At 37.7% G+C, this 26,898-nt stretch overlaps 1 protein-coding gene and 2 long non-coding RNA genes across 4 annotated transcripts in view; 1 reads left to right on the top strand and 2 right to left on the bottom strand.

Moving 5' to 3' along the window:
• Nucleotides 1-26,898, top strand: part of LOC309637811 — a 203,931-nt gene that overhangs the window by 123,167 nt on the left and 53,866 nt on the right. The window lies entirely within an intron of this gene.
• Nucleotides 1-26,898, bottom strand: part of ULK4 (unc-51 like kinase 4) — a 545,664-nt gene that overhangs the window by 468,777 nt on the left and 49,989 nt on the right. For both annotated transcript variants that reach the window (XM_082412745.1, XM_082412746.1), the window contains one exon: nt 16,692-16,770. In XM_082412745.1, the coding sequence (XP_082268871.1) occupies nt 16,692-16,770 (79 nt within the window). The remainder of the gene's footprint in view (nt 1-16,691; nt 16,771-26,898) is intronic.
• Nucleotides 484-6,890, bottom strand: LOC309637818. The gene is made up of 2 exons (XR_014250834.1): nt 2,166-6,890; nt 484-1,793 (listed from the first exon to the last, which is right to left on the bottom strand). It is a non-coding gene; the product is annotated as an uncharacterized lncRNA (long non-coding RNA).

Here is a 26,898-nt window from a genome sequence, read left to right as displayed (position 1 = left end):
GTATTTCCTTTATTTTAATTGCACTGGGTTGAATTTGCTTTCCTTTTCCTAAACTTTTTTTTTTAATAAATTTATTTATTTTATTTATTTTTGGCTGCATTGGGTCTTTGTTGCTGCACGCGGACTTTCTCTAGTTGCGGTGAGCTGGGGCTACTCTTCATTGTGGTGCACGGTCTTCTCATTGCAGTGGCTTCTCTTTTTGCAGAGCATGGGCTCTAGGTGCATGGGCTTCGGTAGTTGTGGCACACAGGCTCAGTAGTTGTGGCGCATGGGCTTAGTTGCTCTGCGGCATGTGGGATCTTCCCAGACCAGGGCTCGAACCCATGTCCCCTGCATTGGCAGGTGGATTCTTAACCACTGCGCCACCAGGGAAGCCCTAAACTTCTTAAACTGGAACTTAGAACATTCTTGATTTCTCATGTAGTGGTTCTCAAAGTACAGTCCTGGAACCAGCAGCAGTACAAAGTCATCTAGGAATTTATCTTGTTTTTGTTTTTTATAAATTTATTTATTTATTTATTTATTTATTTATGGCTGTGTTGGGTCTTCGTTTCCGTGCAAGGGCTTTCTCTAGTTGCGGCAAGTGGGGGCCACTCTTCATCGCGGTGCGCGGGCCTCTCACTATCGCGGCCTCTCTTGTTGCGGAGCACAGGCTCCAGACGCGCAGGCTCAGCAATTGTGGCTCACGGGCCTAGTTGCTCCGCAGCATGTGGGACCCTCCCAGACCAGGACTCGAACCCGTGTCCCCTGCATTGGCAGGCAGACTCTCAACCACTGCGCCACCAGGGAAGCCCTAGGAATTTATTAAGATACAAATTATTGTGCCCCACTCCAGACCTACTGAATGAGAAACTCTGTAGGTGAGGTCCAACAATCTGCATTCTAACAAACCTTCCAGGCAACTGGGATATGCGTTAGGCTTTTCATAGCTAGTGCCCTACTCTGAGCATTTAAAGCTGTGGACTATTTCCCTCTCACTCCCACTTTAACAGCATCACAAAATTCTTGACGTGTTAGGCGTCCATTATCATCCAGTTTAAAATTTACCTAAATCCTCTTGAGAGTTTTTCATTAACACATGAGTTACTGTTGGTGGGAATGTAAACTGGTGCAGCCACTATGGAGGAGAGTATGGAGGGTCCTTGAAAAACTAAAATTAGAGTTACCAATATGATCCAGAAATCCCACTCCTGGGCGTGTATCTGGAGAAAACTAATTTGAAAAGACACATGCAGCACTATTACAATTCACTGCAGCACTGCTTACAATAGCCAAGACATGGAAACTACCTAAATGTCCATCAACAGAAGAATGGATAAAGAAGATGTGGAATGTGTATACAATGGAATATTACTCAGCCATAAAAAAAAAGAATGAAATAATGCCATTTGCAGCAACAGAGATGGACCTAGAGATGATCATACTAAGTGAAAGACAGATATATCGCTCATACATGGAACTAAAAAAAAAAAGATACAAATGAACTTATTTGCAAACAGAAATAGACCCACAGACATAGAAAACAAACTTATGGTTACCAAAGGGGAAAGCGGCGGGGGATAATTTAGGAGTCTGGGACTAGCATATATACACTCCTACATATAAAATAGATAACCAACAAGGACCAATACAGCACAGGGAATTGTACTCAATATTTTGTAATAACCTATAAGAGAAGAGAATCTGACAAAGAATAGATATATATTATGTATAACTGAATCACTGTGCTGTACACCTGAAACACAAGTGTCAATCAACTATACTTCAATAAAAATAAATAAATCGGGACTTCCCTGGTGGCGCAGTGGTTAAGAATCTGCCTGCCAATGCAGGGGACACGGGTTCGAGCCCTGGTCCAGAAAGATCCCACATGCCACGGAGCCACTAAGCCCATGCGCCGCAACTACTGAGTCTGCGTTCTAGAGCCCGTGAGCCACAACTCCTGAGCCTACGTGCCACAACTCCTGAAGCCCGCACGCCTAGAGCCCGTGCTCCACAACAAGAGAAGCCACCGCAATGAGAAGCCCACGCACTGCAACAAAGTATAGCCCCCGCTCACCGCAACTAGAGAAAGCCACACGCAGCAACAAAGACCCAACACAGCCAAAAATAAATAAATAAATAAATAAATTATTTAAAAAAAATAAATAAATAAATCATGAAACTGATGAAAAAAGAGACAAAAAAAAAAAACGAGTTACTTAAAAGTATTTTGCTTAATTTCTAAATATTTGAGGGATTTTCTAGATTTCCTCTTATTAACTTCTAAATTCCATCGTCATCAGAGAATGTACTCTAAACGATTTTAATCCTTTGTTGTTAAGATATGTTTTATGGCTGACAATATGGTCTTAGTGAATATTCAGTGTGTATTTTAAATGAATGTAAATATTTTACAGTTGTTCAAATTAGTATTCTATAAACGTCAATTATTTCAATTTCATTCCTATCATTCAAATCTTCTGTGTTCTGACTTTGTCTTGCTTGTTTAAAAATTACCCAACAGTAATAACAGATTTGTCTGTTATTTTAGTTCTGTCAATTTTCCCTTCATTTACTTCAAAGTGCTCTTAGTTGGTGCCTACAAATTCAGGATTGTTAATGTTTTCTAATAAATTGAAACTCTCATTATGAAACACCCATCTTTATCTCTAGTGTTACTCCCTTAGTATATACTTTGTTATTAACATAGCCATGCGGCTTTCTTGTTATCAGTGTTTCCATGGTATATCTTTTTCCATGTTGTTAGTCTATCTTCATGTTTAAAGTATGGCTTATGTAACTGCATATAGCTAGGCTTCTCTTTCTAATTCAGTATAACAATCTGTGCCTTTTGACTCAATCATCTAGGCCACTGAACTTTAATGTAATTATTAATGTGGTATGGTTTAAGTCTATCATCTTGCTATTTGCTTTCTATTTGTCCCATTTGATCTTTCTCCCTTTAATCCTCTTTTCCCGACTTATTTTTGATTGAGTATTAATTTAGAATTGCATTTCATTTCTTCTACTGACCAAATTAGCCATAGCTCTTTGTTTACTTTTTTACTGGATACTCTTCAGGTTACGATAGCATCCGTTAAGTAATCACATTTCACCTTAAATCAACATTACCTATTTCACATACAATGCAAAGACACAATGTGTACATTCAACATAATATACACATAAAATATAGAATGAGATAGAAAAAAATTTTGATGGGATAATTGTTGAAAATTTTCCAGAAGTTTCTGAGGTCCTTGGCTAACTTGGAGGCTGTGTGCGTGCGTTGAGTGAAACTCCCTGGTCCCCAGCAGAAAGCAGTGGGTGAGAGGTCAAAGAGGAGCAGAAATTTCAACAGTTGCTCAGTGCCGGCGAGATAGAGTTTGGAGGTCAAGTCCCACCAAGTTAAGTGGTGGGACTCAGTTCCTTGATCCAGGAAGACTATTGGGTTCTACTTGAACTCTGCTCCCCTGTGTGAACTCAGAGCACCTGCCTGAAGATAAGCCAGTTAAAAACACAGCTCACACAGCTTCCTTTCTTTCAAGTTGTGTGTCCCCTCTAGCTTCTACCTACTTCCGTTTTTATATTCTGTCCAGATTCATTATCATTATTGGCAGAAGCTTCTCGACCATTACCAGAGCTCCAACCCAGGTCTGATTTTTATGTTAATTCCTCAGTTGGGAAGAAGTATAAATGCATACTCCAAACATTAATGAAACTCGAAAAACTGTGGTTACAAACTTATATGAAAACTTTTTTTAACCTTTCTAGAGCTGAAGATAAAATCAACAAACTTGCTTGTTATCTCCCGGTGTAGATAAATGGATTGCTCCTTTTTTTATTCTCCCTGCAAAATTCCCCTTTTACTACAGGGATAGCTCTTCAAGAGTCTTAGTTCCAACTAACTGCCACTGGGGAACCTAAGGCCTCATCTACTATTCTTAGATTCTACCAGATCTCAAAATTAACAGCAATAACCACCACCCTACCCTGCCTCAGACAGCCTCAAAGTCTTACCATTTCAGATTTCAGCTCCCCACTTCTGACTTTTGAGAATTTCCCTTTCTTGTGCATCTAATCATTTTACAAATCTTTTTGTTACATTTTATCCTGCAGTTCTAGATATTTGGGAGGATTCCCAGGTAATCTAAGTAGCTAAGTTGTCATAATTAGAAAACCAAAGATTTCCCTTGTGGTCCAGTGGCTAAGACTCCGTGCTCCCAATGCAGGGGGCCAGGGTTTGATCCCTGGTCAGGGAACTAGATCATGCCGCACCTAAAGACCCCGTGTGCCACAACTAAGACCCGGCTCAGCCAAATAAATAAATAAATGAAATATTTTTTAAAAAAGAAAACCATACGTTATTTTATAATTAGAAAAAAGCATAATAAACGCTACATGGGGAAAACTCTACATAAAAACAATTTCATTTATGTACATAAAATATGTACATTCCCCAAAACAATTTCATTTATGTACATAAAATATGTACATTCCCCAAAGTGCAACAAGTATCATTTGTTCTTCAAAAAAGCTATAAGTTGGAAATGAGGACTGTGGAAAATAAGGACCATGACTGAGCTTGCCATGTGCAGTTGTTCCAGTAATGAAAAGCTACAGCATGCAAGGCACCAGGACAGCGGAGGAAGTGGTGCAATTGTGCAGCTTAATAGAGAACAAGAGCCCAAAGTGGAGCACGCTACACCACAACCTCTAAAACAGATGCCAGAACAGCCAACTGTCCCTAAATACAGTTCATCATGTCCTGTGTTTAGAGTTCCACAAGTACACAACGTTCAGAGAAAACTAAGTTGAATAATGCTTCAAATCACCATATATCTACTGCTTAACATAAAGTTCAAGTCTAAAACCAATTCAGTAGAAGGCTGAATAACAGAGTGTCAATATTCTTAAATCAAGAATTCAGAGAAGATTTCATCTTTTGAGCAACTAAGTCACAAGATGTGATTATCCTACCAAAAAACAAAATTAGGACATAAAAAGCAAAATAAATTTGAAAATTAGATGAATTTCAAAACAGCAATGGCAATAATAATGTTGCATAGCACAATGAACTTAGTAAATTAATCTATTGAAAATGAAATGAGAAAATCGCAATGGCAATTAACGACAGCTAATACATTGATTAATATGTCATGAACTAACTAAAATTATGCATTTCAATTTAGAAAAAGGTTAAAACAAGCAAGTTACAATCCATATAACTTTTCAAATTATCTTCTTATTGTATACTTAACTCGGCACTAAAAGTGACAATGCAAAGAAAAAAGATGTAACTTCACAATGGAGATATATGGCATCACCTCTTTAATCAAGTGATCCAAGTAAGTACAATTAATCGGGTACAAACACCATATGCTTCCTGATATGATGAAATATGAAGCATCCAACATCACCTATGATATAGTCTTACAAAAAAAAAAAAACTTTAACCTGAATCTAATCAAGCCTCTAGACCTAACATACAGTTTATAGGAAACGTAGGGACTAGAAAATCAAGTTTCATGATACCAAGAAAAAGCAAGTAGACAAATGTGGAACATTCTACAAGACAACTGGCTTGGGCTTTTCAAGAACTCAATGTCATGGGGGGGGCGGGGAAATGGGGAGACAAATCCAGAAGAAACATTAGCAAAAAGAATCCAACAGTGCATTCATTATAAAGATGTTAATACATCATGACCCAAGTAGAGTTACTTTGAAAAATGCTAGGGTGGTTTAATTTTAGGATTGCCATTGATATAATCCACCTATTAACAGAGGTAGGAATAAAACCTGTACAATCACCTCTATAGATATCATATAACCAATTCAATACTCATTCATGTTAAAAATATGTTAAAAATAAAGAACTTGGTAGATACTAATTTAACGTGATTTTATACCAAAACCAAGTATTAATGAGAATACAAATCACTGAAAATTCTCCTTCATTGGTGAAGGATTTTAAGTTTATACAACTGTTTTGGAAAACAGTTTAGATTACCCTCTAAAGTTGAACATACACATACCCTATGACCTAGCAATTCTAACTCCTAGGTTTATCTAACAGAAAGTTCACATAAGTGCATCAAAATGTTTTTACAAGATTTATTTATAATAGCCAAATATGGCAAACAACCCAAATGTCCATCACTAGTGGTGTGATACTGTAATGAAAAGGAACTACAGACACCTAAAACAAGGATGAATTTCACACACATGACATGTAACAAAATAAGCCAGATACCAAAGAAAACATCATATGATTCAATTTAAATAAAATTCAAAAACAGGCAAAATAATCACAATACCAGAAGGTATGGTAGTGGATACCTTTAGAGCAAAGGGAGAGACTAGTGATCGAGACAGGGCACAAGGGGTGTGCTGGTGAGCTGGCAATATTCTATGTCTTGAACCAGTGGCAGCTCCCTGGGTTTTCACATTGTGACAATTCAGTGAGCATGAAATTTATGTTTTGTACACATTTCTGTATACCTGTAACTCTTCAGTAAAAAAAAAAGCATTACCATCTTTGATCCAAAAAGAAAGCACAAAGCAATCCCTAAATCTCTAATGCCAAAATATGTAATACAAATTGAAAAATATATATAATTATATATCATACTGGTGACAGAAGTACAAAGTGAAGAATTATTTGAACTGACCACAAAACTCAGTATTCTGACTGAGTATATATCACCTAGTGGATTGCATCCCAAGGACCAAAACAAAACAAAACAAAAATACCTTTAACAGCACTTTGTAGTTTTACTGTTAGTAATAACATGGTTATTATTTTTAAACTATTTATTCTAAACTATAGGTTAAAGAAAATAGGCATGTTAATGTCATTAGCAGCTAAGACTTTCAGTTTATGAGAAATTAAAATTTTAAATAAAAAGGTAAAAACCATAATTTTAAATGTGAACTGGAAGTATAGGTATGAATGAACTTGTGATTTTTCTCTTTAAGAAACATTTCCTAGCTCTCACCAGTGAAAAGTTCTAAAAGAAATGACAATCCCAGCAGCAGTGAGCACCTCTACCCAGACTGCATTCTCAAAGCACCCTTTTCAGCTAAAATTAAACAAGGTTCCTTATAGAATTGACTTCAGAACTAGGGCTGACTCTTCCCAAGAATAGTGAAATCTTGTTGACAGAAAGCAAATAAGTTATCAGACACAGTAGTAGGCTCATGTAGAAAGTACAGAGGAGCAAACTCGAATGGGCTCCCATTGGCCTGAGATGGAACAACTTAAGCATCCAAAAGACTAATGACTGCAACAGACTGAAATAAACATACATATGTAAATCCATAATTTCTTAATATAAAGAAGATCTCATTGGACAGATTAAGACCACTAAGGCACCAACTTATTATTCTGAATATTGGTCTATAAAGGGCAACAATCATTTATCCTGCCTTTGCTAAACAAACTATATTTTAGGATAACCAATTAGCTGATATGGGAAAGCTCTTATGTAAGGAAAACTCCCAGCTGTAAATGAGAAAGGAATTACAGAATGAGAAAATTATCATTTTTGCAACCCTAAAGGACTAATGCAGCTAAGCAATGATCATCAATGGATGCTAAAACTACTACGTATGAGAGTGATGGGAAAGTTCATAATCATAGGGCTGACCACATCTGAAGCCAGTGAGCAATCACAACATCAGTAATAAGGAGGCAACCAGACATTATTATACACATCTCCCTATGAGGCAACAGGAAACACACAGCACCAGGTAGGAAGAATTCCTACCCTTCCTCCATAAAGCAACTTGAATCTAATCAAGGCTCAACATCTAACTAGCAGTTCACAGGAAATACAGGTGAGAGAGAACCATGGCACCAAAAGGACAGAAGAAAGTTTCCAACATTCCAGCTTTGGCCAAAACAAATGACAATTTGTCTTTGATAAATCAATGGCACTAAAAAATAATAGGAAAATGTTTGAAATTAAGGGACTTAAAGAGTCAACGTTATCTAAATGCAATATAGGACCTTGTTTCAATCCTGGTTCAATGATAAAATACAAAATGACATGTATGAGGGACTTCCCTGGTGGTCCAGTGGTTAAGAATCTGCCTTCCAATGCAGGGGATGCAAATTCAATCCCTGGTCAGGGAACTAAGATCCCACATGCCGTGGGGAAACTAAGCCTGTGTGCTGCAACTACTGAGCCCGTGCGCTCTGGAGTCCACGAGCCACAACTAGAGAGAAATCCACGCGCCGCAACAAAGAGCCCGCGTGCCACAACTAAGACGCGACGCAAAAAAAAAAAAAAATGACATGTATAAGACCATCAGAAAAACACGAACACTGGGTATTAGATGATATTAAGAAACCACCGTCGATTTTGTTGGGTGTGATAATGGTACTGTGATTGTATTTTTTAAAAATCTTTTCTGTTAGATATAGGTACTAGAGTATTTAAGAGTATAATATGATGTCTGGAATTTTTTTAAAAAATACTATAGCAAGGTGGTGGTGGAATTCCCTGCCAGCCCAGTGGTTAGGACTCCACAATTCCACTGCAGGGGGCACAGGTTCAATCCCTGGTTGGGGAAATAAGATCCCGCACACCACGTGGCACAGCCAAAAAAAAAAAAAAAAAATTATAGCAAGGGGAAGGGAAAGGAGGAGGGGGAAGACAGAGGGAAGAGAACAGAGAGAAGGAATAGGATAGGGAGGGTGAGTGAGAGAGAGATAAGACAACAGACGAACAATATTGGTAAAATTCTAATAATTGTTGGAAGTGATAGCTCATTATTTCAGTCTACTTTTATGTATGTTGACATTTTCCATAATAAAAATGTTTAATGAAGGGATCAAACTAGAGTGTCTATTAATATTCCTTCCAGTTCTAAATTTTAAGGCTCTATATTCAATTTCGTAAAATATATCCACTGCATGCTTAAGACTACATACATGTAGGATAATATCATATTTATTTTAAATTATTACACATAAGAACCACAACAAATACAGGGTGGTAAATGTGATATCTAGGAAGAAAAGTTTAAGAAGCTGGCAATATTTTTCTGTAGAAAAGACAAAGAAGAATTGAATAAATGCTTCTAAATATTCAACATATACAAGCGATCATGACCAACTCTTTTCTGTAGCCATTGATGATAGAATAGGATGGAAGGGACTTAAATTGTATCATAAGGATAGTAAAATATATTTTTCTCCATCTCTTCTGCCTCTTTGTAACAAATTATACTGCCACACTTTCCCACCATTCTTGTAATCATTTATTAAATCCTTTAACACTGACTGAATACCAGAAATACACGTTACTTGGCTGGCTCGGCACTGTGGATTACAGTGATGAATAATAAAATGAGGTCCTAGGGCTTCCCTGGCGGTGCAGTGGTTAAGAATCCGCCTGCCAATGCAGGGGACACAGGTTCGAGCCCTGGTCCGGGAAGATCCCACATGCCACGAAGCAACTAAGCCCGTGTGCCACAACTACTGAGCCTGCGCTCTAGAGCCCGTGAGCCACAACTACTGAGCCCGCATGCCACAACTACTGAAGCCTGCGTGCCTAGAGCCCATGCTCCGCAACAAGAGAAGCCACTGCAGTAAGAAGCACGCGCACCACAACAAAGAGTAGCCCCCGCTCGCCGCAACTAGAGAAAGCCCGCGCACAGCAACGAAGACCTAACACAGCCAAAAATAAATAAAATAAAATGAATAAAATCTATCTTCAAAATAAGGTTCTATAAAAAAGAATGAAATCATGCCATTTGCAGCAACATGGAAAGACCTAGAGATTATCATACTAAGTGAAGTAAGCCAAAGACAAATGTCATATGGTATCGCTTATATGTGGAATCTAAAAAATAAAGAAAAATGATACAAATCAACTTATATACAAAACAGAAATAAACCCACAGACATAGAAAACAAACTTATGGTTACCAAAGGGAAAAGAGAGGGAGGATAAATTAGGAGTTTGGGATTAATATATATACACTACCATATATAAAACAGATAACCAACAAGGACCTACTGTATAGCACAGGAAACCATTAATATTTTGTAATAACCTATAAGGGGAAAGAATCTGAAAAAGAATATATATGTATGCATAACTGAATCACTTTACTGTACACCTGAAACTGACACAACACTGTATATCAACTATACTCCAATAAAAAAATAAAATAAAATTTAAAAAATAAATTACTTAAATAAAATAAAATGAGACTCTATGCCTTTAAAATACCTACAGGATCTTCAACCATGATTTTTATTGTCTGCTGGTAGTAAACCTGGAAAAATCAGAACGCGTCTCACACTTGAAATTTTATTAATGATTTACTGAAAAACTATGTATGAAGACACAAATGTGTTACAGAAAGCTGGTCTCAAGAGTTCTGAACCTAAGGTTCATCATAGGGCCTCACAGAGGAGTCCAAATCTCCTGAAATGACTGCATCGTTCTGGAGAGGCTGTCATGGCTTTCGTTAATCTCAAATGGTAATAATTGCCAATGGACTGGAACCACATTTCATGCAGCAGAAATTCCAAAAAACAGGGAAAAGATGAACACAGTACCAAATACCTGCCAAGCCTACTCCTTCCCGAAGTTGTAAAATAAATTCTTAACTTGTAAAACTTTGTTTTCAGTGTTTGAGCGCCCTCTAGTGGCTGTTTTAATTGTTACAGCCAATTGGTCATAGGAATTAATAAAGAACTAAAAAATGTTAAGTAGTTTAACAGAATTAAAAAAAAAACATGGCATCACAAAGGACCACCTGACACAATTTCAAGTTATTCTGTAAACTCATTATCCAACAGAAAATAACTCACAATATAGTATATGTTAATTCATAATTCAAAAGTTTCCTAGGTAGTTAAATATACACTTGCTTTTTTAAATTAAGTACGATTTTTCCCAAGTTCCATTTCAAATTAATAAAACATCAGCAAACACCCAGAAAGGGAAAAGTGAAGGAACAGAGCATACAAGGACCTCAGGAATTAACACGCACCTCCCCCTCTCAATGGAGCATCAGGAATGCAATGTTTAATAAGGGACAGCAACAGGAGCTGGGGAAATACTTTGGGAACACAGAGTACTGAAGAGAGGGAAGCACTGGCCACAGAACTCAACCCGAGTGAGCACGGGGACAGGTGCAGCTCAAGAACTGCTGGGCCAAATGCTCCCAGTAGCCACAGCCGCAGCAGCAGCAATTTCCAGGGGGACCAGGCCACAGGCATGGAGCCGGGGGTGAGCTGGGCACATCACCCGAGGTGACTGATGCCTTCTGCCCAGACCTGCCCTGTTCCTGTGGCAGAATATACTATCCCATCAGAGCCACAGCAGTCCCAAGCACGAGGACTTGGGCAGCCTCTCAGCTCCAGCCCTGCCCTCTGTTCTGTCTTCCCCAGACTCTGTGCCTCAAGGCAGCCCTCATCTCCAGACCTTCCATGACTCTTACCTACGTACCCCTCTCCCTCATCACCTCTGGCACCGAGGGGGAGCTGACCCTCTAAACAAGAGCCATCACAGCCCCGGGACATTCCTGAAAATATAGATCAGTCTTGCCCAGGGAATGTCCTACTGATGTCTAGTAAAACTACCTATGACTGTGAGATTCATCCCAGCGTATTTCCCAGTGCTGAAGGATGAACTCATTTGCAATGCTATTTAGCGTTCCACTGTGTGAATGTGACATACTTTGTCGATTCTGCTGTTGATAGACACGTGGGTTGTTTCAAATCTCGGGCTGTTACAAATCATGTTGGCAACATATATTCCTGTACATGTCACTTGGTACCCTGGGTTACAGGGTAGTGATGTGCTCAGCTTTCAGAGATAAAGCACTTTTCCAGATCATGTACTTTTCCTGTACATGTCACTTGGTACCCTGGGTTACAGGGTAGTGATGTGCTCAGCTTTCAGAGATCAAGCACTTTTCCAGAGCGGCTCTGCCCATTTACATTCCTCAGCAGCATGTGAGCACTCCTGCTTAGTAATTTCACCAACACTGAGGATTGTTAAGGCTTTTTAATTTTTGCCAGTCTGGTGCCTGTCTTGAAATTTCATTTTGGATTTGCTTTTCTGATGCCTCAGCACTTTTCATATTGAATACTAGAATTTATATTGGCCAGACTTGGTTATTAAAGTCTGCCTTCAAATATCAGAGCAATCAGCAGATCTATCAACACTCTTCAAAATCTGTGAAAAAAAAAAAAAAAACACGTATCCAGAATAAAATCATTTTTTTACTCTTTCCACCACTACAAACCTGGTCCAACTCACCACCATCCCTCATCTGAACTGCCACAGCCCCCTAAAGTGGTCTGATTCCACCTTGTCCCGTCCTTGTAACAAAGTGATCCTTTCCAAACATGGGCCACACCAAGGCTCTCCTCTGCTCCAAATCCTCCAATGGCTTCCCATCTCATTCAGGCTAAAACCCCAACTTCTGACCATGGTTTACAACAAGGTTCTGGATGGCCTGGCCTCTGGCTACCTCACTAACCTCATCTCCCATCGCTGTGTCGGGCTCAGTTCCAGCTACACTCGCCTCCTTGTTGCTTCTCGAAACGTGCCAATCACTTATCTATCCCCAGTCCTTTTTTTTTTCTTTTTACTTATTTTTATTGGAGTATAGTTGCTTTACAATACTGCGGTATACTGTACCGCAAAGTGAATCAGCTATACGTATACATATATCCCCTCTTTTTTGGATTTCCTTCTCATTTAGGTCACCACAGAGCACTGAGTAGAGTTCCCTGTGCTATACAGTAGGTTCTCATTAGTTATCTATTTTATACATAGTATCAATAGTGTATATACATCAATCCCAATCTCCCAATTCATCCCACCACCATCCTTTCCTCCTTGGTATCCATACGTTTGTTCTCTACATCTGCGTCTCTATTTCCACTTTGTAAATAAGATCGTCTATACCAATCTTTTCACATTCCACACATATGAGTTAATATTCGACATTTGTTTTTCCCTTTCTGACTTACTTCACTCTGTATGACAGTCTCCAGGTCCATCCATGTCTCTACAAATGACCCAATTTCATTCCTTTTAATGGCTGAGTAATATTCCATTGTATATATGTACCAAGTCTTCTTTATCCATTCCTCTGTTCATGGACATTTAGGTTGCTTCCATATCCTGGCTATTGTGAATAGTGCTGCAATGAACATTGGGGTGCATGTGTCTTCCCTGTCTGGAATGCTCTTGCCCAGCTGAGGGAACTATTCCCTCAGGTCTCTGCTCAGCCTTCCCCAACCAGCCAATCTCTAAACCACCGCTGCTGCCACCTCATCATTTCCAAACCCCGCTACATCTTTCCCACTGAATTTATCACCACCGAATTTTATATATTTATTTGTTTATTATCTCTCTCCTTACACTGGAACACAAGCTCCACAAGAACAGAGATTACCATCTATTTTTATAAAATAAGCACCTAGATAGCACCCTGTACATATGCAGATACTGACAAATATTTGTTAAGAATAAGAGTATCAATGCCAAGAATGAAATGGATTATCAGTGCCAAGAATAAAACAGCATCTATGAACTCCTTCTAGAACAAGACAAGAACTTGCCTGGAACGATGGTCTTACTGAAAGTAACACAGGCCATACCCACAAGAGGCACTCTGTAAATGTTCAATTCGTAAAAGAACAAGAAAGAACTTGCCGTTTCCTTCTCCATTCCCTTCTCCCCTACCTTTTCAGACCCTCTAAAATAATGCAGAATTTACTTCCATGCTAGTAATTTTTAAAGTATATTTATAATCTTTTTCAAGAATCCATTCTTTCCAGATTATATTTCACAACAACAGTAGCAGCTATTATTTAGACTTAAATTTAAATAGATTCATTGTTTTTATTTGTTTCTCCTTTACATTATCTTAAAACTTGGGTGGGAAAGGGGGTGTTGAAGCTGGCAGCTCCTCAAGTAGCTTGCTCAAGTAAATTTTTTTTTTAGAAATGTTGGTGAAATTCAGATTGAGTTTCTGAAAACTTCTTCTGTCCCCACAAGCAGGCAGTACAATGGACGTAACAGAGAAATTTAACATCACATGACCTCCTAAGTGTCGATCCATTTCCACCATTTTCTTTATCTTCTAGCCTTTAGTGTTACAGAAAAATTAAACCTAAGTCTAATTTGCTTTTATTTGCTTATAACCTGGGTTTTAGGTTTTATTTTTATCTTTGAAATTACAAATTTCACCAGGATAGGTCTACGTGTGCATTCTTTTTATTCAATGTTTTGCCTGACATTTGGTGAAAAACCTTTCATCTAAAGATGTGAGTCTTTCTTCAGCTCAGGGTGAAATTTTCTCCTATTATTTTTCATTTCTGCTTGCTTGGATCTCTCCTCCTGGAAATCCCATTGTGTTTATCTTAGACAAGTGCTATCCCATAGAAATAGAATTCAAGCCACATGGGCAATTTAAAATTTTCTAGTAGCCACATTAAAAAATGAAAGTAAAAATTTTAATATTTATCCTAATATATCTAAAATATTGTTTTAGAATATAATCTAAAAAAGAGTGGATATATGTATTTGTATAACCGATTCACTTTGCTGTACACCTGAAACTAACACAATATGGTAAATCAACTATACTCCAATAAAAATTTAAAATAAAAATGTAATCTATAAAGAAAATTACAGGTGAGATACTTTACATTATTATTTTTTTTTCATATTGAGTCTTCAAAATCTGGTGTGTGTTCTCTACTTGCAGCTCATCTCAATTCAGACTTGCTGCTTTTCAAGGGCCTAGTGGCCACTTTTGGCTGATGGCTACCATACTGGACAGTGTAAGAGATGTTCTGCAACTGTCTTCCGTGCCTTTATAGTTCATAATTTTTCTCTTTTTTTTTTTTCTTCTGAATCCTAAGAGAATTCACATCCTACTTATCTTCAAATTCACTAACTCAGCTTCTAAGGTACCCAGTATCTCCTACTTACTACTGCATCTACTGAATATTTTAATTCAACAGTCATATTTTACACCTTCAGGGGCTCTTTCTTCATGGCACACTGTTCCCTCCTACTCTGATTATCCAGGAATGTCCTCTAGAATGTCAGAACTTCGTCTTAGAATTTTCATCACGTTCTCTCCCATCTCCTCCAGCAAATCTGTTTCACTGGAGACCCTTTGCTCTGAGTCATCAGAAGGAGGCTCCACTTTTGAGCTCCTAAGCCTTCTCCTCGTCTGCCGAAGTGTCACTGCCCTATCTGCTTGGTCTTTTAGATAAAAATCTAGTTTATAGATCTCTGATAGCCAAGCTGGGTACCATCAGTGATCATATAGGTCACAATTCATTTTTCTTGGTCACAAAAAGAAGGAAAAGTTTAGACTTACTAACATTTTCTTTAGTAGCTCAGAGGTCTAATAATTGCAGGGAATGGGGACGGAATCATAAGCAGAGGAAATGCACTGAGCACAAATTAATCTCCCATTTGCTTCCACCTAGACAGCCCAGGACTAACTGGAATACCATCCCAGCAACTGGCTACGGTACTGGACAGCACAGATACAGGACAGCTTCCTTCACTGCAGATAGTTCTATTAGACAGTACTTGGCTAAACAATTCCTCTCAAAGCCCCAAATACCACACTACCAGGTCTGGCTCTACAAAAATCCCTTCTTTTTATCATTTTCTCCTTCCTTCAGTAGTTCTGCCCTTCCCCCTTAAGAGCCTTGGTTTTTCTCACCTATTCTGACTCGACACTCTCCTAGTCCAAGGGATAAAAATCTACTGCCAGTTAAGTGCAGTACACATTAACAGGATAGATAGAAAGTAGTTTTTAGTGTTCAGGAACGTTCAAAAAGGCAATACAATGGTAGCATCCACTTCATGGGACTTGGAATTACTGGTTAATTAATAAGGGCTTTCCAATATTGGTATTTGAAAGAAATGACTGATTCAGTTGTCCCTCAGCATCTGTGGAGAACTGGTTTCAGGAACCCCACAAATACCAAAATCCACAGATACTCTTATATAAAATGGCCTAGTATTTGCATATAACCTATGCATATCCTCCCACATACTTTAAATCATCTCTAGATTATTTATACTACCTAGTACAATGTAAATTTTATATAAATACTTGCCAGCGTGCAGCAAATTCAAGTTTTGCTTTGTGAAACTTTCTAGAACTTTTTTCCCCCTGAATATCTTCAATCCATGGCTGACTGAATCCACAGACTCAGAACCCGTGAATACACAGGGCCGACCGCATTTGAAAGTATCTTTAGTGTATGCCTGGCAGTTAAATACTGTGACTATTGTCAGAAATAATTGACAACTGGTAGGGATAAAAACACTAAATTCAATGTGAAAAACCCAAAAAAATTTTAATTTGAAGTTGAGCTGGGCTTCCAGTAGAAAATACTTTAGTTATAATAAAATGTTGAATAGACCACAAGAAAACTAGTAATGAAATAAACCTTATCCAAAAATTATTGAAATGCAGTAATGACGACTAGAGTCCACAAGCCTTGTAATTCCACCACACCACCTTTGACAACAGACTATGTTGTAAATGAGCGGCTGTGCTGAAGTGTACAGGTCTACTGAGGTTATTTTATAACAACTGCCACAATTCCACACTTAACACCAATGAAAGCTGCATATTCTAAAGTCAAGAACAATCTTTGCCATTCATAACATTTCAGTAATAAAAGAAATTACCTCAATAACAGGTGTATTTTCCTGGAGCTCCGTTGTGTGCGAGGCCAGTAAACCAATCAACCGCGCTACCTTGGCCCTTCTGTAAACAGAGAGAAAATGGGCTCTGAAGTGGAGAGTTAGGACCAGGGAAACCAAACCCCGTTAGTCACATTACACAACTGTAAGCATTAACATGGGACAGAAGTGGAATGAGACAGGGTGAGCATACATTCCTGTACATATATGGTCCAGAGAAACGTTCCCTTGTGTACACAGGGAGACCTGAACGCAATGCCCTCTGTAGCACCATCTGTAACGGTGACAAAAACTGAACAAGTTGTGCTTTAATAGTGAAATGGAAAATAAAAAATTTTAAAAGTCTCTGCTCTTTTAGTTTTTAACATCTTTATTGGAGTATAATTGCTTTACAATGTTGTGTTAGTTTCTGCTGTATAACAAAGAGAATCAGCTATATACATAAGTATATCCCCATATCCCCTCACTCTTGCATCTCCCTCCCACCCTCCTTGTGCTATGCAGCTGCTTCCCACTAGCTATCTATTTTACATTTGGTAGTGTATATATGTCAATGTTACTCTCTCACTTCATCCCAGCTCACCCTTCCCCCTCCCCATATCCTCAAGTCCACTCTCTACATCTGTCTTTATTCCTGTCCTGTCCCTAGGTTCATCAGAACCATTTTTTTTTAGATTCCATATAAATGTGTTAGCATACAGTATTTGTTTTTCTCTTTCTGACTTACTTCACTCTGTATGACAGACTCTGGGTCCATCCACCTCATTACAAATAACTCAATTTCGTTTCTTTTCATGGCTGAGTAATATTCCATTGTATATATGTGCAACATCTTCTTTATCCATTCATCTGTCGATGGACACTTAGGTTGCTTCCATGTCCTGGCTATTGTAAATAGTGCTGCAATGAACATTGTGGTACATGACTCTTTTTGAATTATGGTTTTCTCAGGGTATATGCCCAGTAGTGGGATTGCTGGGTCATATGGTAGTTCTATTTTTAGTTTAAGGAACCTCTATACTGTTCTCCATAGTGGCTGTATCAATTTACATTCCCACCAACAATGCAAGAAGTTTCCCTTTTCTCCACACCCTCTCTAGCATTTATTGTTTGTAGATTTTTTGATGATGGCCATTCTGACTGGTGTGCGGTGATACCTCACTGTAGTTTTGATTTGCATTTCTCTAATGATTAGTGATGTTGAGCATCTTTTCATGTGTTTATTGGCAATCTGTATATCTTCTCTGGAGAAGTGTCTAATTAGGACTTCTGCCCATTTTGGGGTTGGGTTGTTTGTTTTTTTGACATTGAGCTGCATGAACTGCTTGTATATTCTGGAGATTAATCCTTTGTCAGTTGTTTTATTTGCAAATATTTTCTCCCATTCTGAGGGTTGTCTTTTCACCTTGATATGGTTTCCTTTGCCGTGCAAGAGCTTTTAAGTTTCATTAGGTCCTATTTGTTTATTTTTGTTTTTATTTCCATTTCTCTAAGGGTGGGTCAAAAAGGATCTTGTTGTGATTTATGTCATAGCGTGTTCTGCCTATGTTTTCCTCTAAGTTTTATAGTGTCTGGCCTTACATTTAGGTCTTTAATCCATTTTGAGTTCATTTTTGTGAATGGTATTAGGAAGTGCTCTAATTCCACTCTTTTACATGTAGCTGTCCAGTTTTCCCCACACCATTTATTGAAGAGGCTGTCTTTTCTCCACTCTATACTCTTGCCTCCTTTATCAAAGATAAGGTGACCATATGTGCATGGGTTTATCTCTGGGCTTTCTATCCTGTTCCATTGATCTATATTTCTGTTTTTGTGCCAGTACTATACTGTCTCGATTACCGTAGCTCTGTAGTATAGTCTGAAATCTGGAAGCCTGATTCCTCCAGCTCCATTTTTCTTTCTCAAGACTTCTGCTCTACTTATTAGTAGACCAATGATTTTATACACAAGTAGTCAGTAATTAATATCAGGATAGTGAAGCATATGTGTATATATTCACTTTAAAAGAAATTTTTACAAGTCTAACAAATATTGTAAAAATACTTTCAGTGAAGTGTTTGTTTCATTACCCAGCAGAAAATGAAGTGTTAAATTATAAAAGTAGTTTTATAATGAAATATAAATTATTAAATATCACTTCAGGTGATTTGGAAAAGTTCATTTCATGGAGAAAATTAGTTTTGATAAGACTTTTTTAATTGGAAAAAAATGGTTGAGTTGATTAGAACTGTACTCTTATTTAGTAATGCTTGCATTGCAAGTTCCTCATCCAGAGAGCCTCTACTTTTCATATTCGTAAAATAAACTGTGCAGGACCCGTGAAGGGAAACAAATCACACTCAGAGAAGTACCACAGGTAAGTGTTCGTGTTGTCAGAACTCTATCATACAGAGATAATTGTTATGGATTTCAATGCTTCTTGGATTAGCCATTTAAATCTCTAAGCATAAACAGATTAAAGAAGTCCTAGGCATTTCTATGATTAGCATTCTGCCACTGAGTAAGAAGATTATGTTTTAAAAGTAATGGTTTTGAAAAAGATTTGGTAGGACACTGGCCCAAAAGTTACAAGGAAAAGCTTCCAGTCACAGCTCTGTCACTGACCAGATATGGGACCACGGTCAAGTCAATTACACTTCAATTTTGAATTGCTTAAATGTGTGCAGTTTAGAAGGTCAGATGGATTAACTTCTAAGTTTTCTCACAATGTAAAACAAATGCTATTATCAAAAACTCACTAATGAATTAAAGGATGCAAGGCAAAAACTTATGTATCTCAGTCCAAAGACAAGCTCAAAATACTTCAGAAACCTTGAAGCACTTTTTCAATCTACAAAATTAGATAATGGCAACCAGATTTATCCAACTAAAAGAAAAATGTATCAGGACATGCTAATTAAATATTTTTCCCATTCTCACCAGAAACAATTCCTATCAGAACAAGAGAAAACACCCTCCTTGAAACTCCTACAGTTTTAAGTTGTAAACTATTTAAACTAATAGTGACAGTATTTTTCAATTTATACCAAATACTTACATACAACTATATCTATATGTAATGCCCTCACAAAACTGGCTCCATCTCATAATTCAGGATTTTTCTTAAAGGTCACCATTTCGGGTGCCCCCAATGACCCATTGCACTGTAGCCCAGAACATCCCACATCCATAACAGCACGCAAAGCTGCAATGGCCAATCAACCTTCGTGTGATAACAGAAACATTCCATGTCTACGTTGTTCAACACAGTACCCACCACATGCATGTGACTATCCAGCACTTGAAGTATGGCTGGTGCAACTGAAGAAATAAATATATATATGTATAGGTATACACACAAAATTTACTTTAAGGAACTAGTTTTATTTTTTATTGAAGTATAATTGAGCTACAATATTATATAAGTTATAAGTGTACAATATAGTGATTCACCATTTTTAAAGGTTATACTCCACATATAGTTATTATAAAACATTGGCTATATTCCCTGTGTTGTACAGTATATCCTTGTAGCTTATTTTATACAAATTAGTTTGTACCTCTTAATCCCTTACCCTTATCTTGCCTCTCCTCCATCCCTCTTACCGCTGATAACCACTAGTTTCTTCTCTATATCTGTGAGTCTGCTTCTTTTTTGTTATATTCACTAGTTTATTTTTCAGATGCCACATGTAAGTGATATCATACAGTATCTGTCTATCTCTATTTCACTTCACATAATGCCCTCCAAGTCCATCTACGTTGCTGCAAAGGCAAAATCTGGTTCTTTTTTATGGCTGAGTAGTATTCCATTGTATATATGTACCACACCTTCTTTATCCATTCATCTGTTGATGGACATTTAGGTTGTTTCCATGTCTTGGCTATTGTGAAGATTGCTGCTATGAACATTGAGGTGCATTATCTTTTCAAATTAGTGTTTTTGTTTCTTTCAAATATATACACAGGAATGAAATTGCTGGGTCATAGGGTAGTTCTATTTTTAGTTTTTTGAGAAATATGGAACTAGTTTTAAATTTAAATTTAAATAACCACATGCAGCTAGTGGCTACTGTATTAGAGCAGATCTAAAATGTTATAGTTACTCCTTTGTGTGTTTAATAAAACAGACTATTTATTATCCATCTCCCCCACTAGCCCACAAGGTCCATGAAGGCAGGGCTGCGAGCACTAAGACAGTACCTGGCATGGTCCCTCAATAAATGTTTGCTGAATGAATATAATATCAACATCAAAACAAAGTAACTGGGCTTCCCTGGTGGCGCAGTGGTTGAGAATCTGCCTGCCAATGCAGGGGACACGGGTTCGAGCCCTGGTCTGGGAAGATCCCACATGCCACGGAGCAACTGGGCCCGTGAGCCACAATTACTGAGCCTGCGCGTCTGGAGCCTGTGCTCTGCAACAAGAGAGGCCGCGATGGTGAGAGGCCCGCGCACCGCGATGAGGAGTGGTCCCCACTTGCCACAACTAGAGAAAGCCCTCGCACAGAAACGAAGACTCAACACAGTCATAAATAAATAAATAAATAAATAAAAGATCATGAATATCTTTTAAAAAAAAAAAAAAAAAAGTAACTAAACACATTAGTAGAAAACGGGTGGGTAAAAATATGACTGAACAAAGGTAAACAAAATTGGAGCAGGATTTTCAACGTAAATATCAAAGCAGAATTTAAGGCTAAAATCATTAAATGAGGAAAAGATTGTTTGAGAATTAAAAACGGCATGACCTACAAAGGATATAAGTTGTGAGTCATTACAAACCATATTAATAAAGAATAAAAAGTAAACCCAACAGTAGTGGGAAACTCCAATCTACCTCTCTCCCAAGCACAGCAAGAAGGCCACAGTGAATACAAACATACAAGCATCATAGTAACAGATGTATATATCAAGCTCTACGATCTAAACCCTGACCACACTTACTCAGTGGGAGGCTGTATAGGATGGTGTTTAGGACTCTGGAATGAAATGTCCTGAGGCCAGTCTTAGCCCCATGGTCGGGGGCGGGGGAGGAACCCCGGGTTAGTTACTCCTCCTTCACATGCCTGATTACTTCAAGTTAACTAGGACTAACAACAATATGTACCTCACCAAGTTACTCAAAGAGTCAAAGGAAATAATCCGTGTGAAGAAATTACCATGGTGTCTAACATTTAATATGTGCTGAATGGGCTAGCTATGATTACCACATTATCTACTACATTCATGATTTTTTTTATGATTTTTTATTAGAGCACAAAGATAAATTCATAGAATTCCCAACAGCAGAAATTATACAGGACATATGATGATATAATAAAAGTGAAATAACAAACATAAACTAAAAGCCTAAACATTTGTAAATTTAGAAGCACTTCTGTATAACTTAGACAGCAAATGAAAAATAAAAATGCCCATTAATCACAATCATGTACATAACACAAATCAAGAGACTGTCATACAGAGTGAAGTCAGAAAGAGAAAAACAAATATCATATATTAACGCATGTATGTGGAATTTAGAAAAATGGTACAGATGAACCGGTTTGCAAGGCAGAAATAAAGACACAGATGTAGAGAACAAACGTATGGCACCAAGGGGGGAAAGTGGGGGTGGGGGGATGAACTGGGAGATTGGGATTGACATATATACACTAATATGTATAAAATAGATAACTAATAAGAACCTGCTGTATTTAAAAAAAATAAAATTAAAAAAAAAACTTTACGATAGCAGAAGGGACACTGACACCCACTTTTCTGTTCCCTCAAGAGTCTGCTAAAAGAAAAAAAATTTATAATTAAATAACTGGAGACAGAAAGAAGGGCTGAAAGTAGACCAGAATGTTTGAGGAAATCCTAGATGACACACTTAGATGTAATTAGACAGAAAATGAAGAGAAGAAACTCCTGTCTAAGAACCACAGGTAAAGACAGGTCTTCCCAACAAGCCTCAGAGGCTTGGAATAAAGTAAAACAGAAAGCAAGGATTAGTTATAGACAATCATCAGATTAGAGAACTTCACAATGAACAGGTGAGCCAATTAGATCCTGCCTCCTTCCCATCTCCTTCCCTGATACACAGAATAAACCCTCAGTCCTGGCCTCCAGGGTAAAAATGTAAAATTATTCCTACAATGAGCAATCTACTCTGGGGTGGGATACAAGTATGGATGTGGAGAACAGAGAGTGGTCCTCCACACCAGATACTAAAGCAAGGAAAGAGGTTAATGGAAGAAAGCCAGTCCCACCCCAAAGAAAAACCCAACCTGGAAACTGAAGAGGCCTCCAGCCTGCCTACTTGCTCTTCAGCCAGGTGGGCTCCCAACATACAAGTCAACTAGTCAACAGGCATCATCCACTCACAGGCCAGCCCTTTCCTTTAAAGAAGACGTTGTTGGAGCACCAGACTAAGAGAACCATAGGGGAAATGTGTACTGCCAGCTTCTATGCTGATCAATTTAACCATTTATTCATAATATAAACTAAGTACCAAAGATCACCAAGCATTTGAGGAACCAACAGCATTAAAAAGCAGGACCATGATGAAAACGAAGTGACCCACAGGTTAAAAAGAATAAAAATTTCATAATCCTAATGTTTAACCTTAAATATTAGTCACAATATTTAACCCTAAATTCTTTTCCAAAACAGAATTTTTATAATCCCATAATTTACCCTCAAATTCAAAAGTACATTTTAAATCAAATATAGGCAGCTAGGAAAAAGGACCAATCAGAGAACAAATGAACAAAAACTTGAAAATATGATTGTTGAAATAAAATAGTGATCCTCAGTAAAATGAGCAAGGATAAGTATCAAGCTTGAAAGCTCAAAGGTAAAATCAGGGAAGAGCAGTAAAAGAGAGTTTGGCAGTTCTTCAAAAGGTTGAACACAGAATTACCATATGGCCCAACAATTCCACTACTAGGTATGTACCCAAGAGAAATTAAAACATATGTTCACATAAAACCTTTATACACATGATCAGAGCAGTGTTATTCATAACAGCCAAATGTGGAAGCAACCCAAGTGTCCATTAAGAATGGATACATGAAATATGGTTTATCCATACAATGGAATATTATTCAGTCATAAAAAAGAATGAAGTGGGAATTTCCCAGTGGTCCAGTGTTTAGGACTCCCTGCTTTCACTGAAGGGGCCCAAGTTCGATCCCTGGTCAGGGAACTAATATCCCACAAGCCATGTGGCACGGCCAAAAAAAAAATGAAGTACTAATACATGCTACAACATGGATGAACCCTGAAAACATTATGCTAAGTGAAAAGATGCCAGTCACAAAAGATCACATTTTGTATATTTATATGAAATATTCAGAATAGGCAAATCTATAGACAGAAAGTAGGTTAGTGGTTTCCAGGGACTGAGGGGAAGACGGTAACAGGTACAAGGTCTCAATGGGTGATGAAAAAGTTCTGGAATTCGATAGTGGTGATACATGCACAACTCTGTGATTACACTAAAAACCGCTAAATTGTACAGTTTTAAAAAGTGAATTTCCATCATATCAGGAAACTAAAAAAGAAAAATCACATGATCATATCAATATATGCAAAAAAAGCATTTGACAAATTCCAACACCCATTCATGACAAAAACTCAGTAAACTAGGAATAGAGGGAACTTCTTTAACTTGATAAAGACTACCTACAAAAAAATACAGCTAACATCATATTTAATGGTGATAAACTCAAAATTTTCCCACTAAGATCAGGTACAGGGACTTCCCTGGTGGTCCAGTGGTAAGACTCCATGCTCCCAATGCAGGGGGCCCGGGTTTGATCCCTGGTTGGACAACTAGATCCCACGTGCATGCCACAATTAAGAGTTCTCGTGCCACAACTAAGAAGCCCACATGCCGCAACTAAGAAGCCCACGTGCTGCAACTAAGAAGCCCACGTGCCGCAACTAAGACCTGGCGCCGCCAAAATAAATAAATAATTAAATATTTAAGGGAAAAAAAGATCAGGTACAAGACAAGGACATCACCTCTCACCACTATTCCTTTTGAATATCACACTGAAAGCTCCAGGTAATGCAATAAGACAAGAAAAGGAAACAAAAGGTATACAGATTGGGAAGGAAGAAATAAAACTGTTTGCAAATGATATGACTGTCTATACAGAAAATCCTGAAGAATTAACAACAACAAAAAACCTCCTGGAACTATTAAGTGATTACAGCAAGGTGCAGGATACAAGGTTAATATATAAAAGTCTTACCAGCAATAAGCTTGTAGAATTTGAAATTAAAAACACAATACCATTTACATTAGCACCCAATAAGTGAAATATGTAGGAACAAATCTAATAAAATATGTATAATATCTATATGAGGAAAACTACAAAGCTCTATGGAACAAAATCGAAGAAGTAAAGAAATGGAGAGGTATTCCATGTTCATGAATAAGACTCAATATTGTCCTGATGTCAATTCTTCCCAAATTGATCTGTAGATCTGATGTGATTCCAACCAAAATCCCAGCAAGTTATTTTGTGGATACTGACAAACTGATTCTAAGGTTTATATGGAGAGGCAAAAGATCCAGAATAGCCAACAATACTGGAGAAGAGCAACAAAGTGGGAGCACTGATGCTACCTGACTTCAAGACTTACTACAAAGCTACAGTTATCAAGACAGTGTGGTATTGGCAAAAGAACAAATAGATCAGTGGAACAGAAGAGAGCCCAGAAATAGACTCACATAATCAAATGATCTTTGACAAAGGAGCAAAGGCAATACAATGGAGCAAAGATAGTCTTTTCAATGAATGATGTTGGAATAACTAGACATCTACAAGAAAAAAAATGAATTTAGACACAGACCTTACACCCGCTCACAAAACTTCAACTCAAAACAGATCACAGACTTAAGTGTAAAATGCAAAACTATAAAACTCCTAGAAGATAACATAGAAAACTTAGATGACCTTGGGTGTAGCAATGACTTTTTATATACAACATCAAAGGCATGATCCATGAAAGAAATAATTGATAAGCTGGACTTCATTAAAATAAATAACTTCTGTTGTGCAAAAGGAATGTTGAGAATGAGAAGATATGCCACAGACTGGAAAAGAATATTTGCAAAAGACCCATCTGATAAAAAACTGTTTTCCAAAATATACAAAGGCCTCTTGAAACTCAACAATAAGAAAACAACCTGATGAAAAAATAGGCCATAGACTTGAACAGACACCTCACCAAAGAGGACATACAGATGGCAAATAAGCATATGAGAAAATGCTCCACACCATATGTCATCAGGGAAATGCAAGTTAAAACAACAAGATACCACTACACACCTATAAAAATAGCCAAAATCCAGAACACTGAAAATACCAAATGCTGGCAAGGATGTGAAGCAACAGAACTCTCATTCATTGTTGATGAGAATACAAAATGGTACAGTCACTTTATAAGACAGTTTGGTGATTTCTTACAAAACTAAATATACTCTTACCACAAAATCCAGCAATCAGGCTCCTCAGTATTTATCCAAAGGAGTTGAAAACATATGTCCACATGGATGTTAACAGCAGCTTTACTCATAATTGTCAAAACTTGGAAGCAATCAAGATGTGCTTCAGTATGTGAATGGTCAAATAAACTGTGGTACCTGCAGACAATGGGATACTTGGCACTAAAAAGAATGAGCTATCAAGCCATGAAAAGACATGGAGGAACCTTAAATGAATGTTACGAAGTAAAAGAAGCCAATCTGAGAAAACTACATACTTTATGATTTCAACTACATGACATTCTGGAAAAGGAGAAACTATGAAGGTAATAAAAAGTTCAGTGGTTGTCAGAGGGATGAACAGGCAGAACACAGTAGATTTTGGGGGCAGTGGAAATATTCTGTATGATACCATAGTGATGGATACACATCATTATACACTTGTCCAAACCCACGGAATGTACAACACTAAGAAGGAATTGTAATGTAAAGTACAGACTTTGGATGATTTTGATGTGTCAATTTAGGATGTACCACTCTGGCGGGGGATACTGATAATTGGAGAGGCGATGCATATGTGGGGGCAGAGGTATGTGGGAAATCTCTGTTCCTTCCCCTTAATTTGCAGTGAACCTAAAACTGCTCTAAAAAATAAACTCAACAAAAACCAAGAAAAGGTGAATTTTTTGATATGTGAATTGTATCTCAATAAAAGAGAAAGCAAAAGAAA

Source organism: Balaenoptera physalus (assembly GCF_965194825.1).
Source record: "Balaenoptera physalus genome assembly, chromosome: 11".
Classification (NCBI taxonomy): Eukaryota; Metazoa; Chordata; class Mammalia; order Artiodactyla; family Balaenopteridae; genus Balaenoptera; species Balaenoptera physalus.
The sequence above is the reverse complement of the archived record's forward strand: the minus strand, read 5'-3'. Positions and strand labels throughout refer to the sequence as shown.